The sequence below is a fragment of the Helianthus annuus genome, chromosome 9 (genome assembly GCF_002127325.2).
Source record: "Helianthus annuus cultivar XRQ/B chromosome 9, HanXRQr2.0-SUNRISE, whole genome shotgun sequence".
NCBI lineage: Eukaryota > Viridiplantae > Streptophyta > Magnoliopsida > Asterales > Asteraceae > Helianthus > Helianthus annuus.
The window spans coordinates 183319769-183338942 of NC_035441.2; the positions used below are offsets into that span (position 1 = coordinate 183319769).

The following is a 19174-nucleotide window of genomic DNA, read 5'->3' on the forward strand; positions in this document are numbered from 1 at the left end:
TTTTGTTTTGCAGACCGACTAAGATGTCGTAGATTTTCTTATCCTGTTTCAACAGTTGTGTGATAAACTCTCCTGCGTTGTTCTTGAAATCTGATGGGGGAGAGTGGAGGACTTCGTCAAGCTATCCGATGCTGCTCCAGGTTCGCTTGTAATTGTTATCACTGATGATGCTGACTTTTCTGTTTTGTTCTTCATATGCTCCCTTTTCTTCGAGCGATCATATAGAGAATTGTAATTGATTTAGTTTATGTTGATGTTAAATTGTGCCTGAATATAGAGTTGCAAACATGAATAAAAAACACTATCTATACCATAAACATCTAACTTTGATAGATCTCATCTATCTTTATTTAATGGTGTTAGCAATTGCTATGTTAATCAATTTAAAATAGTTACTTAAAAATTTTAAATTGTGTGAATTAGATGTAAGAGTTGGGTAATAAGTCATTGTGTTTTTAATAGTTGGGTAATAAGTCATTGTGTTACTAATCGAAGTATGAGAATATAAGAACAGTTGTAGTTACTAATCGCAATCGAATAAAAAGTCATTATTATCTTAAGTATATACATGGTTATTGATGTTCTTAATAGTTGGATAATAAGTCATTGTGTTTTGCCAACGAAATTGTATATTATAGTATATATATTGTGTTTTTTTGGCTTTTGTGTAATATCCTTGGGAGATCCTGATGACATCAATTGCTTTTTTTGTATATGTATTCTGCATGTTTATGATTTATTGTATATCATAGCATACATTGTGTTTTTTTGGCTTTTTTGTTATATACTTGTGAGATCTTGATAACATTAATTGTTTTTTTTTGTATATGTACCCTGCATGTTTATCATTTATTACAAGTCATTATTATCTTAAATGTAGACATTGTTATTGATGTTCTTAAATAATATTCTCATGACATAAATATAATCTACGTTAATCAATTCATTTACAAATAATTAATTAAATATTTTAAATTGAACGAATTAGATGTAAGATTTTAAATTAGTATGTATGACAATTCAAGAAGAGTTGTAGTTATTAATCGAAATCAAATCAAATCAAATCAAAAGTCAACATTATTTTAAATATAGGCATAGTTATTGATGTTCTTAATAGTTAGATAAGTAGTCATCGTGATATTAAAATATACAATGAGTTTGGATGATGTTAATCATATATACCGAGACAGCGAATGGGTAAACTACTAGTTTTTTAAAGGAGGGACCAAAACCGCACATGATAACATCTGGAAGTAAGAAATATATAAATAAGAAAAAGAGTACTGTAGCTAGGCCACTAGTATATAGAAACGATAGGCGAATTGAAAGTCGTTAAATCCGCAAACGCCGAAGACGATCAGCAGTCAGAAGCTTCTCAACTCGTAATTCACACATGCAGTAACCGTCACTCGATCACATCATCGAACCTTCTTCATCCTGCAAATTAGGTCTATTACTTCCAAAACTACAAACAAACACACACACACACACACACATACGTCTATATTTGCATCTGTTTCTTCGATATCTGATTTCGATTGGTTTATATGCTGTTAGAAACTGTTGAGTTTCGTATTTGTTGATTATTTGGTTTAGATCTGAACTGCTGAATGAGTGAATTCGTGTTGTACACGTAATCTGTTGGAATCTACATTGCATGTGTTGGTTTTGTGTTTGAATTGTGACGATTGCTTTGTGAATTTGTACGGTTTGACGGCGTTATCGGAACAGAGTGAAAACAGGGGAAGATGACGGCAAAAACGTCTTCTCAGCAACCGCAGTTCATGACTAATACGCCGTTAATTGAGAGTTCTGATACTAATCAGATTGTTGTTCCTGATGTAAGTATTATATTATTTTAATATTATTGTTATTATTATAATTAAGCAATAGGTTTTCAATTTATTTTTATTTTGTGATTTTGTGTTCGAGTTTGTTCTAGCGTCTTCTCAATTGTTAATTAAAATTTTAGTTGTGAAGTTATGTGAATATCAGAATATGTGATAATGGTTGGTTGAGATGATTTTCTAAACTTTGGTAATTGTGTGAAAGTATACGTATACTCTAAACAAGTACTGATAGATCTGGTGCCAGATAATAATAATACTCAAGTTGCTGTCAGTTTCAAAATCCAAAGCATTTTTTAAGCTGGGGGTGTTTGGCCTAGTTTTTATTTTTTGGCTTATGCTTATATTTTAAAGTAGCTTATAGCTTATTTTCTATCATTTGATAAGCTCTTTTTAATGTGTTTGGATTAGCTTGTAGCTTATTTATATCATTTGCCCTTACACAAAGAAGGCTTCTACAAATAAGCTAAAAAACCATCATCAAATAAGCTTATTCAAATTAGCTTATATAAGCTAATAAGCATAAGCTTAAAAAGCTAAACCAAACATCAAATTAAGCTTATTTTGTAAAAAAAGCTAAAAAAAGATATAAGCTTTGTTAAAAAAGCTAGGCCAAACACCCCCTAAGAGTCAAATATGTAATCTAGCTTCCTGCTAGTCACTGACTTGATTTTAATATGATTAATTAGTAATATTATCTTTATTTTTTTAAATGCTACGCATAGCATCTAATGACAAATTTGAGCTGATAATTATTTTTATAAGTGGAATTTTAATTTAATTTTTTTAACTATGTGATCAGGATTATATAGAAGTATGATTTACAATTTTTTTTTTAATTTTACGTGTGTAATACACGGGTTTGTAACACTTTTAAATTAAAATATTATTCAATCTAATTTTTTTTATATTTAATCCGTGTAATACACGGGTTTATAAACTAGTTACTATAATATATGAAAATCATTATTAATTTCATTTGGTTTATTAATATATAGTAACATTTGGTTTATTAATATATAGTAATTTGAGAAAGTGGGATTCTGAAAGTACATATTTGATGGTCCTAATTGTTTATATATGCAGAAAACAAGCTGGAAAAACTTCTTTGCATATTTGGGTCCTGGTTTTCTTGTTTCGATAGCATACATAGATCCTGGAAATTGTAAGATACTTCTTTCTCATTTTCATTTTATTTACTAAGTCATTTATGACTATGTAGCTCATAACTGATTTTATAGTTGCAAATTCTTGCAGTTGAAACTGATTTACAGTCAGGAGCACAATACAAGTATGAGGTGCTTATATAATGTCCTTTCTGAAGTAGTTCAAGATCATTTTGAGTCGACCCGTATTAAATTAAAGTTACATTTTACATTGTTTTATTAGGTGTTTAAAATATAATATTTGTCTTTGTTTTTAGTTACTATGGATTATACTTGTGGCCTCAGTTGCTGCACTTGTGATCCAATCTTTGGCAGCCAACCTAGGAGTTGTTACAGGTATTGAATTATTTTTATACGTTTTTAACCTATCGCCCCTCCGGAAGATATACCATATATCTCGACTTGATTTCCCTGTATAATACTCTAGGAAAACATTTAGCTGAGCACTGCAAAAACGAGTATGAGAAGGTGACCAATTTCATCTTATGGATTCTTGCTGAGATATCCATAGTTGCATGTGACATTCCTGAAGGTATTACTATAGCCTTTTCTATTATTTCATCATTCTAGTAACTCAGAGTTCATTGAATGTTTCATGTGATACCTTTTGAGCCTTTTATGTAGAAACATCACATGTTATGCCAAATAATGTTTCTAAACGCAGTTAATTTTATTCTTTTAAGCATATGATTTAGTAATTATTTTAATACTAAATTTGTTATTTGTAATATACAGTAATTGGGACAGCATTTGCTCTGAATATGCTATTCAATATTCCAGTATGGATTGGTGTGTTGCTCACTGGTTTTAGCACTTTGGTTCTACTAGCACTGCAACAATACGGGGTACTTTTTATTTGCGTTAGCTCATATAATTTATATTTGCTTGAACCGGAAACTAAACGAGATGATTTTGTTTGTTATGCAGGTGAGAAAACTTGAGTTCTTGATTGCTTTTTTGGTACTCACTATAGCTGTATGCTTCCTTATTGAACTTGGTATTTCCAAGCCGGTCGCTTCAGAAGTGCTATACGGGCTGTTTGTCCCTCAGCTCAAAGGCAGCGGGTCAACAGGCCTTGCCATTTCACTTCTCGGTGCTATGGTCATGCCGTAAGTTTCTTACATCTAACATAGGTGGTAAAATGGGTGGGTTAGACATGTTGGTTAACGTGCCAACACGGGTAATTGTTTAGTATGGGCCAGGTTAGGTCAGGTTGATGTGACCTGAAATACATTTTGTCTTTTTTTTAGTTTATTTAATCACTGATTAACACATTAAATTCTATTAATAACAATTCTCAAAAGGTAAATCACTGTAGCGAAGTGATTTGCCTTTTTTTTTTCTTTTTGTTTTTTTTCTTTTTAACTATATGTCGGTATAGATCAAAGTTGGTTTACATTTTGACGTAAATGGTCTACGTTTTGTCATAAATTTTGTTCAAAAACGAATCGTGTCAAATAGAATACATTTTCACTAGGTGGTATATAAGTTCGAGTTATTTTAAGTTTCAACGCCTCCGTAATGCATGGTACCATTCTTTAACTTAAAAAACACTATTTTCTTTCGTGTTTTTTAAATATGTTTCGGTATAAATCTATGTTGGTTTATGTTTTGACATAAATTTTTCTCGGTAACGAGTCAGGTCAAATATAATACATTTTCGTGCTTATTTTATGTATGTTTTAGTTGGTCTAAGTTTTGACATAAGTTTTGTTCGGAAACGAGTCGGGTCAAATATTTGACAGTATAAATTTGAGTTACTTTAAGCTTAGACACCGCCGCAACACGCCGCGGGTCAAAATTCTAGTATATAACAAATGAAGGAAGCTTTTTCACTGTAGCAAATGTCAAGGATTTTAATTTTTTGCTTTTTTTTTCTTTTATATATCTCCATCCCTTAACTTTCAGTATTGCCACTTACACCCCCTTAACTCGTTGAAAACTTTGCAAATGTCGAGTTTTACATGCTTATTTTTATGTATGTGGGTCTAATATAATACGTTTTCGTGCTTATTTTTATGTTCGTTTTCGGTTGGTCTACGTTTTGACATAAATTTTCGGAAACGAGTCGGTCAAATATAATACGTTTTCACTAGGCGGCATAAATTCGAGTTTCTTTACGTTTTGACGCCATTGCAACGCGTGGTACCATTTTTCAACTTAAAAACACTATTTTCTTACGTGCTTATCTTTATTGGTATAAATCCAAGTTGGTTTACGGTCGACGTAAATCTTTATTGGTAATGAGTCAGATCAAGGATAATACGTTTTCGTGTTTACTTTTATGTGCGTTTTCAGTTTGTCTACGTTTTGACGTAAATTTTGTTCGAAAATGAGTCGGGTCAAATACATGACGGGTCAAAATACTAGTTAAATATAGTTGTAGAAAGTCGGAAACTATACATAGCAGTAGTAATCCCTTTTCTTTCTAAATAAAGTAATTTAAGAGGTCATATGCATTAGAAGTACACTTTTTCCCAACTTTTGACCCGTTAATACCTTTAATCGCTAATATTTATGGTTTTACCCATTTGACCCATTAGGGATAATATACAACCCAAATCTATTAATTTATGTGTTTTTTTTTCTTCTTTAATGCAGGCACAACCTTTTCCTGCACTCAGCTCTTGTGCTTTCTAGGAAAATACCTCGATCAGTTAGTGGCATCAAAGTAATTATCATATCTTTCAGAAGCATTCTCCAGTCGTTTTAAATATGTACGGTTTGATTAACAGATAAGAACCCATTATTAATAAAAACCTGTATTTATAGGAAGCTTGCAGATTCTATATGATAGAAAGTGGCATAGCTCTTGCAGTTGCCTTCCTTATTAATATATCCGTTATATCAGTAAGTGGTTCAGTTTGCAGTTCATCAAATTTGAACCCAGATGATCAGAAGAGTTGTCAAGATCTTGACTTGAATAAAGCATCCTTTTTGCTTAGAGTAAGTGTCGTTAATTAGTGCTGAATGGTATGATAATCCCGCTTATGGTGGAGCTTGAAAGTGATCATGATATCATTTTATTTTTCGTCTTTCTAGAATGTTCTAGGCAAGTGGAGCTCTAAGGTCTTTGCAATCGCTTTGCTGGCATCGGGTCAGAGTTCCACTATAACCGGAACATATGCTGGCCAATATGTTATGCAGGGGTTTCTTGAACTAAGAATGAAGCCATGGCTTAGAAACTTCTTAACCCGGTGTTTAGCGATAGTCCCTAGCCTAATCGTTGCTCTCATAGGCGGGTCGGCTGGAGCTGGAAGGTTAATCATTATAGCATCGGTTAGTGATTATTCATCGTATTTGTAAAATGATTATTCACATTAGAGTAACATGCCATTTTTGTCCCTGAGGTTTAGCCAGTTTTGCGACTTTCGTCCAAAGGTTTGTTTTTCTGCATCTGGATCCAAAAGGTTTGATATCTTGCCATTTTCATCCGGCTCGTTAACTCCATCTATTTTTTTCCGTTAAGTCAGGGGTATTTTCGGCTTTTTTCGTTAACTTAAAGTCAGGGGACTTCACTTTTATTTAGTAAGGGTATTTTAAATGCTTGTATGTAAAGTGGAAAAGACCGAATTGCCCTTTAAGTTAACAAAGAAGACAAAAATACCCATGACTTAACGGAGAAAAATGGATGGAGTTAACGAGCCGCATGTAAATGGCAAGGCAAGATTTGAAACCTTTTGGATCCAGATGTGGAAAAACAAACCTTTGGACGGAAGTCGCAAAACTGGCCAAACTCAGGGACGAAAATGGGATTTTACTCTTCATATTATTTAAACGACTCCAAAAGCATCTTGTGTTAACAGCTATTTGTTATTGCGGCAGATGATATTGTCATTCGAACTCCCGTTTGCTCTCATTCCACTTCTCAAGTTCACAAGTAGTGAGACCAAGATGGGATCACACGCCAACTCAAAAACTGTAAGTAAATCTATAAGCGTGTGTGTGTATTCATGAAAACATTATTTATATTTATTGATCGTAAACTATGTATTTTCAGATCTCAGCAATCACTTGGATCATCGGGTCGTTAATTATGGGCATAAACATTTACTTTCTAGTTGATCATCTCATATCAGTGCTTGTTCATGGGGATTTAGCACTTGTGGCCAAGATCTTCTGTGGTGTGTTAGGGTTTTCTGGTATGTTGATTTATTTGGCGGGAATCGGGTATTTGGTTGTGCGTAAAAATAAAGAATCGTCGCATCTTTTGGCGCTTACAACTCCGGAATCCCGGGAAATGGAAAGGACTGTTTCTGCATATGATGGTCAACCAAGACAGGATATTGTTAACATGCAACTTCCTCAAAGGAGGACTAGTAATGATGCCAATTGAGGTGGTTTAGAATTATAATAGAGTTAATTTAAATTTTAACATGCTACAAGTTTAAGGAAAAAAACATATAAATAATGACATCATATTGTGGTCACAGATGATGCCATTTCTATATCTAATGACATGTGTAATCTGTCAGCATCTAAGTTTGGTGTGTAAATCTATGGGAAAAGACCATTCTTTTGGCATGGTGGATTTTCTAGTGATTATGACCAATGCAACGGCTGTGACAACCAGGTTCGTGTGGCCATGTGAGTTGGTGGTGTGATCAATGGTATGTTCTCATGATTTCAGCATCACGGTTTGGTAAAATTGAGTATGAATTAGGCGGGTTATCAATTTGTCATTTTACTATGTCAAGTGAATGAGAGATAGCCGGTATTGGTATTGTCGCATTTAGTTTTGAAACCGAAGTTTTAAGACTTGTATATCTGTCAGCCATTTCAAAAAAATGGGTTTTTATTTACCGCCTTAATTGTTAGGTAATCAAGCCAAATCTAACCTGCCTAAGCCGCTAAGCTTGAGCAGTTACTTAACCAACCAAACGCAGCTTTGAATTCCAAAAACCAAACAGAACCTTAGTTATTTTTACACTTTCGCTTAGTGTGGAAACAAGTAGATGACACTATGACAATACTGGACGCATCAAGTTTTTGATGAACGACGAAACTCCTATATACAAAATGGGCCAGCAAGAAACTAGAATCCGAGACACATCAAGTGTTGGGTTGTAAAATTGACCGACAAAAGGCCCAAAATAATTGGAAAGTTTGGTGTATAACCAACTCACACCTAACTAACCAACCACTGCAATTCTCAAAATTTAACTGTAGAACATACACAATTAGGTTACATCTTAGATTGTAGGTAAAACATCAACTCATGTCACATAACGTACACCATTATGTGTTTCTACTAAATGCATTGACAAGTGACAACAGTACATAGAATATATGTGTTACACTTAAAGACATGCTGAAAACACAAACATACTTTATACTTATATTGTTTGTTCATGTAAAAAATTCACTAGGAGTGAATACGGATGTGATCATCGGTCTGGGCCTGGGTCGGTTGCACCGGGAGGTGACCCTTCTCTTGCAAGCTCTTAACCGTCTCGTATAAACTCTGTTTAACCGGGGTAAATTCAAGACCCAAATCCTTGAGTTTTTGGTTTGAGAACTTATATGGCTTCGCTCTTGGCTTTGTTTCATCTTTACACCTGTATGTAATTAACCATCACCCAATTAGCATCCTTTTCATCTAACTTTAATTTAAAAGTAGCAAATCTGGGCTACTAATCTATTGTTTGGTACGAGCCCATTAAAAAAGATGCCCATGACATTATAGTCTAGTGGCGTCTTTGGGGTGAGATAAGGCTAAGGACCATTAGGACCTGGTTCAATTCTCACAAGAAAGGTTTTCTCAGATTTATTGGGTTTTCTCCTGAATTGGTGTATAAGCATTATTGCTTAGTAGAGATGGATATAATCAAGTGATTCTGCTGGTGGCACGAAGGTACTCAAGTGGTACGTCGATGATCCAAATTTGCCGTTAAAAAATGTTGTTTTGGATTCTAATGTATTGTGCAATGATGAGGTGTAGTAGGTAAGGCATTGGGATTCCTTTGGTATAGGAATAGGTTTAAGGCTGGTTCTCTTGATTGGGCGGGTTGATACAAATTTGGTCTGATATAATCTTATTTGTATGGTGGTCTTGCTATTTCCGTCTTAGAGATAGTTTCGACTCTTTTGTGTTCTAATCAAAAAGAAAGGTGTAGTAGGTAAGTGGGCCCAAGTGGAGCATACACGACGTGGGACCACGGTGGTAGTGGTGTTGATACTTGATAGGGATGTTGCCATGTTGGGGTTGGTGAGGAGTTATCTTGTCCATAAATTATTATATTTTCTTATATATACGAAATGTTGGTGTAATCTTTTTGGACTTTTGATTCTTGATATGGTCAAATATTCATCTAATCATGTATTTGGTTCAACCAAATTTGCTATGTAATAATATGATATTATAATTAGAAATTTATAAATTAACAAAAGCAAATCAAGGTTTTTTGGCGTGGAAAGATATTTTCTATTTCCTAAAACATGTTAAAGATTTCATAAAACAAAATCAATGTTTAACTTTTAGCTAGTATATCAATTATGTTGAGGTGTCAATTGGATAAAACAAGTCTATTACTAACATGTTAACTATATGATTATTAAAAACTATATTATTATGCTAGTTATTTAACTTTTCTTTAATAAGTTAATTAGAAACTTTTATGCCATGTGGTATGCATTTCAACCATTTTGACGTATTTTTTATTCAAATCGGATAGTTTAACTCATTATGAGATAAAAATTAGTCTAAAAAAGAAAAGGAAAAGTGTGCTTACTTGGTGGGAATCGGGTACTCCGGAAAATACTTGGCTAGAATTTCAACCACTTCTCCGCGATGAAGCACACTCTCAGCACACAGATACCGACCAGAAGCCGATGGAGTCTCAAATAGTAAAATGTGTGCCAACGCCACATCACGTACATGAACGTACGCTTGGACCGAATTAGCATAGGTCGTTGTCGACCCAGTTAGATACTTTAAGATATGAACAATGCTAGCGTTGACCGTAGGTTGCAAAAGTGGGCCCAACACCAACACCGGGTTCAATGCAACCAAATCAACCCCTCTCGCCTTAGCCTCGTCCCACGCAGCCTTTTCTGCCACTGCCTTTCCATAGCAATACCAATTCTGTGAAATATATACCAAAAAGTGAACAAATAGTTATGTAAATTTGTGTATCTAAGCATTTATATATACAATTATAACTTTTTGTCTAACTTGTGTTCTGAAAAAAAAGAATATAATCAATATACATCAAGATTATGCTATAGAGTAGTTTATAAGTATTAGTTGGTGTGTGGACCTCACCCACCACTCTCTTGAGATAAAGATGTTTACTTACTATATTGCAAATTTGCAACCCTTGTGTCATATTAATGAGTGAATTTACAATTCACAATTAAGTAGTTTATAATAAACATTTAATCACAATGTGAAGTTAGGCATCTAATCTAATTAAAAATAAATATTAAAATCATGCTGACATTCTTGAATGATGAAGAAGTCATACCAAATAGTGGGAAAATGTAAATAACATGTGAAATTAGGTCTCCAATTTAAAAAAATAAAAAAAAAACATCATTACATCTATTGTGAAATAGAAGACAAACAAACCTTAGTGTTCTTGCAGAATTCTAAATCACTCCAACAACTCTCATCAACAACATCATCTGGACCCCGATTCGGATCCATGTAAACCGCTCCAATCGACGACGTAAACACCACTCGCCGCACTTTACCTTCAGCCGCCGCAACTATCACATTCCTTGTTCCAATCACCGCAGGCTCCACCATTTGTTCCTGTACACACGCAATTAATTAGCTTAGAGTAGAGTAGACGACGTTCATGTAAATATGTAATTGCTTATTATTAGTAAATTAACTGAATACATACAGGATCATCTGTGACAGGAGAAGCAGTGTGAAAAACACCATCACATCCATTAATGGCTTCACGTAAGCTCTCGAAATCGAGAAGATCAGCTTTGTATAGAGCTAACCTTTCCTTAGCTCCTTCCAGCTCTCTCAGATGATTATTCTTCGGATCATCTAATTTCAATTCACATCAAAAAACAATTAACAAATTTCAAATCAAAATGTCCTCCACAACCAAGAGTTTAAATGCATGTATTTATTCTTAAAAATTTACCGAGAATATATTGAAAACCAGTTTTTAAATCATACCAGTTTAACCGGGTTAACCCGATAATTCTATTAAATACAACTTGAACTCAAAAAATAATTCAAAAGTACATGATTCTTCATAAAAAGAAATAATCCGAAAGTTAATTCACAATTAAAAAAATAATCCAAAAGTACTCAATTTTCCAACAAAGATTTTAAATAAATGTGTACAATAGGTTTATATCACTGGAGTGTAACAAAATATCAGATTTTTTAAAATTTTAGAATCAATTGAATATTTTGTAAACCGGATTTACCGGCGGTTTAGACCTTATGTCGTTTCCACGTTTTACCGGCCTTAAACGTACCAGGGTCGTGTCTGGTATCCGGTATAAGCAGCCGGTTCATACCGGTATTTAAAACATTGATTGAAATTGTAAGTACCTGGATTTCTAACGGTTCCTCTGACAATATAGCCTTTCTCTAACAGCAATTTGACCATCCATGAGGCGATGAAACCGCCTGCACCGGTAACGCAGATGACTTGACTGGGTACCGGAGACATAACTATAAATAATTGTAATAAGATATTGGTTGAAGATATTGAACAAGTTAAAGAGGGATGCGAATATATATATACACGTAGATTTCACCAACTCACCATTTCGCCTACCTTTTAGTGCTAAGTCAACAAACCCCCACTCTCCTCAACAACACCCTTTTTTTTTAATTTTTTTTTAACATATGTGCTACCAAACTTGTGGTTAATGTATGGTTTTTTTTTTTCAACAAATATACAGTGATAATGAATTATTATAGATGTTTTTTTTAACATCTGTGCTACCTAACTTGTGGTTAAGGTGTTTTTTTTTTTTTTTTTTTTTTTTTTCTAAGGTATGTTTTTTTTTTCAACAAATTTAAAGTGAATGAATTATTCTAGAGTGTGCATATGTAGTGATGTAAGTGTTTCTTATAATCTTAATGTTTAATGCTGTCATTATCTTTGATAGACATTGTCTAAAATTAAAAGTGGCTTAGGTTATATTGAATATGATAATAAGTTTAAAAAATGTGGGAGAAAGAGGTTATTTAACTTTGTTCTATTGCGAAAGGTATTTTAGTTTTTGAACGTAGTATACAATAAGTTTGTTTTTTTTAATGGCATGTAATAATTCTGTGTAATTTATGAATAAGCGTTTGTTTATAATATTTTTACTATTACGTTAATGTAATTGTTTTGTTCTACTCGATGTCACTAGTGAAATTTTAGAATTGCGGGAGTGTCAACCTTATTTTAAGGGTTAATGCAAAATTCAAGTTTGGGTTTTATTATAAAAAAGGAAATAGCATGAATTGAGGAGATTTAACAAATATATAAATGACTAGTAAAAATAAGTGTAAATACTCATTATATAATTTATTTTTAATAAAATAAATAAAATTGGGTAAATTTGAAATTTTATTAGGTAACGAAGGGAATATATGCAATTTTAATTTTAAGTTGGGTAAATATGCAATTAAGAAGTTTTTCAAAGGGAAATATGTAATTATCCCTAAGAGATAGTGGTTAATTTTGAAAATGTGTGTCTATTAATTTTATGATTGTGTCTCAAGTTAGTATTTTGTTTGGAATTGACACGCTTTTTCATTTCTTATCAACCTTTTCGTGGCTTTTTGTATAAGAGATATAATATAATATGGTTTGTTGAAAATATAATTTGACTTCATATTGAGACATATGTGTGATGTGTTATTTTTCAAAACTTTTTGACCGATCTAATACATTTTTACATCACTTTGATGACAATTGATTTGTCCCCTGCCAAGTGCCAATGGCTTCCGAGCCAACTTTATTGTTCCCTCTAGCCCCTACTTGGGTCACAAAATCAAGTTCATAGAGTCGGGCTTTTTTTTTTTTTTTTTTTTTTTGAAGATCAACCCTTGGATTTAATCTACATTTGTAGAGATTTGAACCTATATCATTTTTGTGAGGAGAGATTTGAACCTATATCGGAACCTTGGCGTAATGCATGGGCGAAGCTTTCAAGGGGCGGCTGATCCCCCGAACTTTTCGCTTAGTAGTGGAGAGTATGTAGTTTTCGTTTAGAAAATTTTGGGTATATACGTTTTCGACCCCCCCCCTCCCGGTTTTATAGAAATTTTTAGGTCCGGTGACTTCGCCCCCCCCCCCCCCCCCGCGCGGGTCGAAAATCTCAAACTTCGCCACTGGCGTAATAAGGTAGAGAGGTGGAGGAGTGGGTAACATCACGACACCCGCTTGTTTCTAGGGTTCTCATGGACACGTTCCCGATCTCCCATAGCCATTCTTTTACTGTTAAGGTTTTTTTACCATTCCAATTGTATCGTTGAGGGGTAAAAGAAATTAGTTTAGTTTTTTTTTTTTTTCACTATATAGATAACCCCTTATGCATTTTACACCAACTTAAAGATTGCCAGAAAACAACCCGAATAACCGATGTAATATTTTCTTGATTCTGAAACCAAACAACGTTCCTGTTGTAGAGCCAGGCAACACTTCATTTGATGGCCAAGTCTGCCAAGTCGTACGATATCATAATGAAGCCAATCTGGACAGGTTTTACGAGTGACATCAATGCTTTTTTGACGATAGTTAAAAAATATCACGATAATTGTCACACCCCCAAATTACCACCTAGGGTATGTCCCTATTGGAGGTGCAACGATCCAACAAAGAGCCACCAATCATATCAAACACAAGTTATAATGTATTAAAATACCCAATTGAAAGAAATGTATCGTTTGAAAAGTTAAACCAAAACCAAAGTATTAAGCGGAAGCATAAATGTATAAGTGCGTAAATGAATGAAAACCAAATCAACATAATTGTTTATTATGACCACAACCACTCCAGCAGCATCAGACGGCAAGCTCCCAAGTTCCTTCAATAATTACCTACAAGCATGTAAACAAGTGTATCAGACTACGCTGGTGAGTTCAAGGTTTGTGTTTGTTTACCAAGTTGCGTTACCGATCATGTGAGTAAAACAGTTTACAAGACGATATGTTGTTTGTTGTTATGATGTTTGATGTTTCGATGTTGTTATTACTCGATTACCGAACGACCATATAATATGTGATTGCCAACCCCAATGCCTCTATCAAAGCATTGGTCATGTTTTAAGGTAATTAGTTCACGACCGTTCTCCTCGAACGTCGTGAGGGTGCCAAACCTAATAGCGCTATCAACTAATAACCCCCGTTGCCCTACAAGTAACGACCCGGTAGATGTAGTGGTCTTACAATGATAGAAAACTGAGTACGATAACCAACATCCCATTACACATGCATTCCCCCTCGGAACGTTACCCATTATCCCTTCCCTGGGATCCATGCTTGAGAAAAGCAATGAACTCACCTTTGGTTTGCTCGGTGAAACTAAAGTACGTGTTTCCAGTTGATCAATTAATCCCTATTGGAGTTACCAAGTTAGTCAGTTTCGTGCAAACATAACACATGTGATCTACGCATTCGTTACACAAGTTACAACCAGGCAGATATATTGCATTACACATGTCATAGTAAACATTCGAGTGCTACTTCCAATCACCACACAAACTCATCTCATAATCATGGCAAATATTATCACACGAATTATAACGGTATTCGAGTCAAGTATCTTTACATCATAATGCCACTCATCAACAGCTCATTCGCCATTCACATAAACATACATGTACTAATATTAACTTATAACATTTCACAATCATTTTGGTTACATGGATATTGTATCAAAACCACCCGAATCCCAACCAAGGTACTTAACCTGATCCCCCTAATGTGCGGCCCACTTGATGTCACCCCACAACCCAGCGGCCCACAAGAGAAAAGTGCAACCAATATAAGATTACTCCTAGTGTCTACATACTGAACCGGCCCAGTGCAAAAGAAATCTACCCAGGTTTAGTTTGGTTCACATGCAGTCCAACCAGCCCATTAGTTAGGTGGCTACACTTATTCTGAGCCCAGTGTAACCCAATCGGGCTCCACAGCCTTAAGTGGGTGTCGTTTACCCAGGCTCAATTGTTTAAGGCCTATTTTTGTGTTAGTGGACCGCTTATTTACATATAAACCCATTCCTTCCTTACCGGCCCACTATGATTGACGGCACTGGATAATAAACAATTCCATTCCCCAATTTGTGTTACAACAGACCTAGCATGATGAATCATATAACTTCACATAATTTTCCATGCATACTTAATTCAGAGACTATGTATTCATGTAAGGGTTCAATTCTTGATGACCGATGCTAGCAAGCTTTTCATATGACATATCAAAGTTAAATTATGAAACCATATATGCAATCCACATGCTTATTCACAATTGTTTATTGCTAGCACATAAGATCATATAATATTACTTTAACACAAGATTCAATAATTCATGATTCCCGAATCTGGGTAGCATATACACATTACATACAAGCCAATCGTAATAATCTTGATTACACACATCAGGAAGTTGCTAGAATGAGGTTGCTAGAATATTTATCATAGTTCTAATATCATGCATATCTCACAAACAAGTTTTCAACCGAACTTAAACAAGGAAATTTACTAACCAGCGATATGATCTGATTATCCGACGTTCTGGAAGGGGGGAGGGTTATCTTGTGCCGTGCGTAGGAGGTATGAAGGGGTAGGGGTTTGTTTTAGTTTATAAGCTAATCCAAATCCTAATGATAGAGTAATACGTATTCAAATAGGTAAGGTTTTGGGCCGACTAAGCTGTTAATTGGAGTATTGAACAAGTAATGGGCTCCAGCCCAATCGCCTAATTAGAAAAATAAAAAGAGGCCGGTTACAATTGTTTAATCCAAACAGTGAAATTGGGCCGATTATGATGAAGGTGCATTCAAGTGCTACAATTTGCATTTAGCCCAATCTATATGTTATGACCTAACTATCCGCACGACTTAGCGATTGACCCGTTACACACACACCACAAGAATACCAAAAAAGAAACATCCAAGCACGTTTATTCGAGTCATGGGTCGAATAGGTAGATTAAGACAAGGATAGGGAACGCGTAAAGTCGAAGGCACTAACCTTGGAATTTCGAATTGTCACATCATCCCCAACTTGAAAGGAATTTCGTCCCGAAATTTGACGAGTGAATGCTGAGGAGCGAGGTGAGGAGATCAAGATTATTGCGGATTCTGCTCAGTTGTGACATCATCCCCAACTTGAAGAGGAATCTCGCCCCGAGATTCACCAGCTTTGCTTGACTCTGCTTTGTCTTTGGGAAAGAGGTGAGGGTACTTTAGCTTCATCTGATCCTCGCGCTCCCACGTGAACTCTGGTCCACGTCTTGAGTTCCAACGAACCCTAACGATGGGAATGCGACTGTGTTTACGCACTTTGACCTCACGGTCCATGATCTCGATGGGTTCTTCAACAAACTGCAACCTGTCGTCGACTTTTAACTCTTTAAGAGGTACCGCTAAGGGGTCGTCAGCATAACACTTCTTTAACTGTGATACATGAAATACGTCGTGAATATTGCCAAGCTCAGTAGGTAACTCCAACCTATAAGCCACCTTACCGATACGCTCAAGAACTTTAAACGGCCCAACATAACGTGGGTTCAGCTTGCCACGCTTTCCAAAGCGTACAACCCCTTTCCATGGCGAGACTTTCAGCATGACGCGGTCATCTACTTCAAACACTACCTCTTTGGCACGCTTGTCCGCATAGGCCTTCTGGCGGTCACGAGCAGCTGCCATACGTTCTCTGATTTTTACGATCATATCTGACGTCTCGAGTACCATCTCAGGACCGGTGATCTGACTATCACCCACCTCAGCCCAGCAGAGAGGTGAACGACACTTCCTCCCATACAGTGCCTCGAATGGTGCCGCTTTGATACTGGTGTGATAGCTGTTATTGTAGGAAAACTCTACCAACGGTAAGTGCTTCTCCCATCCTTTCCCAAAATCAATAACACATGCCCGCAGCATATCCTCTAGTGTTTGAATAGTACGCTCACTCTGACCATCCGTTTGTGGATGATAAGCCGTGCTCATATCGAGACGTGAGCCGAATGACTTATGCATAACCTGCCATAACTCGGAAGTAAAACGAGGATCTCGATCAGAAATGATAGAAGTTGGCACCCCGTGCCTAGAGACCACCTCTTTAAGGTACACTGCTGCGAGCTGCGAATACTTATCTGTCTCCTTGATTGCTAGGAAATGTGCTGACTTTGTGAGACGGTCGACAATCACCCATATAGTATCGTTCCCAGCCTGTGTTCTAGGTAACCCCGTAACAAAATCCATAGCGATCTGTTCCCATTTCCACATAGGTATCTCTAGCTGCTGAAGTGGACCCGAAGGCTTCTGGTACTCTGCCTTGACCCTAGCACAGGTCAAACACTTACTCACGTAGGTGGCAATAATAGCTTTCATGTTTGGCCACCAATACAAAACCTTGAGGTCCTGGTACATCTTATCAGACCCTGGATGGATAGAATATCGTGACTTGTGTGCTTCGTCCATCACAAGTTCCCGAAGATCACCAAATGAAGGAACCCATATCCGTTCCATGAAGTAGTAGATATTGTCAGACCGTTGCTCGAACCTCTTCTTGTGTAGCCCTCGTAATCCTTCGGCTTCGATATTTTCTTCCTTTAACGCTTCAATCTGAGCGGAACGAATCCGGGCAGGTAAATCAGAGTGAATAGTAAGCTATAGGGCACGAACACGCTTCTGCTTTGGTTCCTTGCGACTAAGGGCATCAGCTACAACATTAGCTTTACCCGGATGATACTTGATAGCACACTCATAATCATTAAAAAGCTCGACCCAACGACGTTGCCGCATATTCAATTCCTTCTGGTCGAAGATATGTTGAAGGCTCCTGTGATCGGTATAGATGGTACACTTGGTACCGTACAGGTAATGCCTCCAAATCTTCAATGCAAAGACTACGGCTCCTAACTCCAGGTCGTGTGTCGTATAGTTCTTCTCGTGTACCTTCAACTGTCGAGAAGCATAAGCTATCACCTTGTCTCGCTGCATCAACACACAGCCGAGACCCTGAATAGACGCATCGCAATAAACCACAAAATCTTCAGTACCCTCTGGTAGCGATAAAATCGGCGCGCTGCACAACTTCTGCTTTAAGAGCTGAAAAGCTTCCTCCTGGTTCGATCCCCAAGAATAAACAACTTTCTTTTGAGTCAGGGCGGTGAGGGGTTGAGCAATCTTAGAAAAGTCCCGAATAAATCGACGATAATATCCCGCAAGACCAAGAAATTGACGCACCTCCGAAGGATTCTTTGGTGCCGCCCAATTTCGAATAGCATCGATCTTGGCAGGATCCACATGAATACCCATTTCGTTAACGATGTGCCCGAGAAAGTGTACTTCCCGAATCCAGAAGTCACACTTAGAAAACTTTGCGTACAACTGCTCCTTCCTCAGGAGCTCTAAAATAAGGCGAAGATGGCGCTCGTGGTCTTCCTTGTTCTTGGAGTAGATCAATATGTCGTCAATGAAAACGATAACGAAGTCGTCAAGGTAAGGTTTGCATACGTGGTTCATGAGATCCATGAAGACCGCTGGTGCGTTGGTCATCCCAAATGGCATAACCAGAAATTCATAGTGGCCATACCGCGTCCGAAAAGCTGTTCGAGGTACATCCTCCTCTCTAACTCGTACCTGATGATATCCTGACCTCAAGTCAATCTTTGAATAGAAACTTGACCCTTGCAGCTGGTCAAACAAGTCGTCAATGCGTGGTAAAGGGTAGCGGTTTTTGATCGTCACCTTGTTGAGCTCGCGATAGTCGATGCACATACGAAAAGACCCGTCCTTCTTCTTCACAAATAATACAGGGGCTCCCCAAGGAGAAGAGCTAGGACGAATGAAACCCCTGTCTAGTAACTCTTGAAGTTGATTTGATAATTCCTGCAACTCTCCTGGTGCAAGACGGTATGGAGCACGAGCAATCGGTGCTGCTCCTGGCTGGAGCTCAATCTGAAATTCTACCTGACGATGTGGAGGTAAACCAGGGAGCTCTTCAGGAAAAACATCA

The 19174-nt window shown here is 36.4% G+C and overlaps 2 protein-coding genes across 4 annotated transcripts; one reads left to right on the forward strand and one right to left on the reverse strand.

Annotated features, from left to right (window-relative positions):
• The first annotated feature begins 1239 nt into the window (after nucleotides 1–1239).
• Nucleotides 1240–7815, forward strand: LOC110868780 (metal transporter Nramp6). Of its 3 annotated transcripts, none has more exons than XM_035977971.1 (14): nucleotides 1240–1448; nucleotides 1732–1841; nucleotides 2934–3012; nucleotides 3105–3145; nucleotides 3271–3349; nucleotides 3441–3545; nucleotides 3749–3858; nucleotides 3941–4122; nucleotides 5615–5684; nucleotides 5786–5959; nucleotides 6056–6292; nucleotides 6839–6934; nucleotides 7014–7350; nucleotides 7447–7815. In XM_035977971.1, the coding sequence occupies exons 2-13, from the start codon at nucleotides 1749–1751 to the stop codon at nucleotides 7347–7349; spliced, it is 1602 nt and encodes a 533-aa protein (XP_035833864.1). In that variant the 5' UTR covers nucleotides 1240–1448; nucleotides 1732–1748; the 3' UTR covers nucleotide 7350; nucleotides 7447–7815. The 3 variants fall into 3 exon arrangements, with proteins under 3 accessions (XP_035833864.1, XP_035833865.1, XP_021973729.1); XM_035977972.1 differs by having other exon boundaries at nucleotides 7489–7779; XM_022118037.2 differs by having other exon boundaries at nucleotides 1283–1448; nucleotides 1597–1841; nucleotides 7014–7815.
• Nucleotides 7816–8142: 327 nt separating this feature from the next.
• On the reverse strand, nucleotides 8143–11698 carry LOC110868781 (cinnamoyl-CoA reductase 1). The gene is made up of 5 exons (XM_022118038.2): nucleotides 11538–11698; nucleotides 10864–11018; nucleotides 10584–10769; nucleotides 9745–10097; nucleotides 8143–8571 (listed from the first exon to the last, which is right to left on the reverse strand). The coding sequence occupies exons 1-5, from the start codon at nucleotides 11656–11658 to the stop codon at nucleotides 8379–8381; spliced, it is 1008 nt and encodes a 335-aa protein (XP_021973730.1). The 5' UTR covers nucleotides 11659–11698; the 3' UTR covers nucleotides 8143–8378.
• Between the last annotated feature and the right edge of the window lie 7476 nt (nucleotides 11699–19174).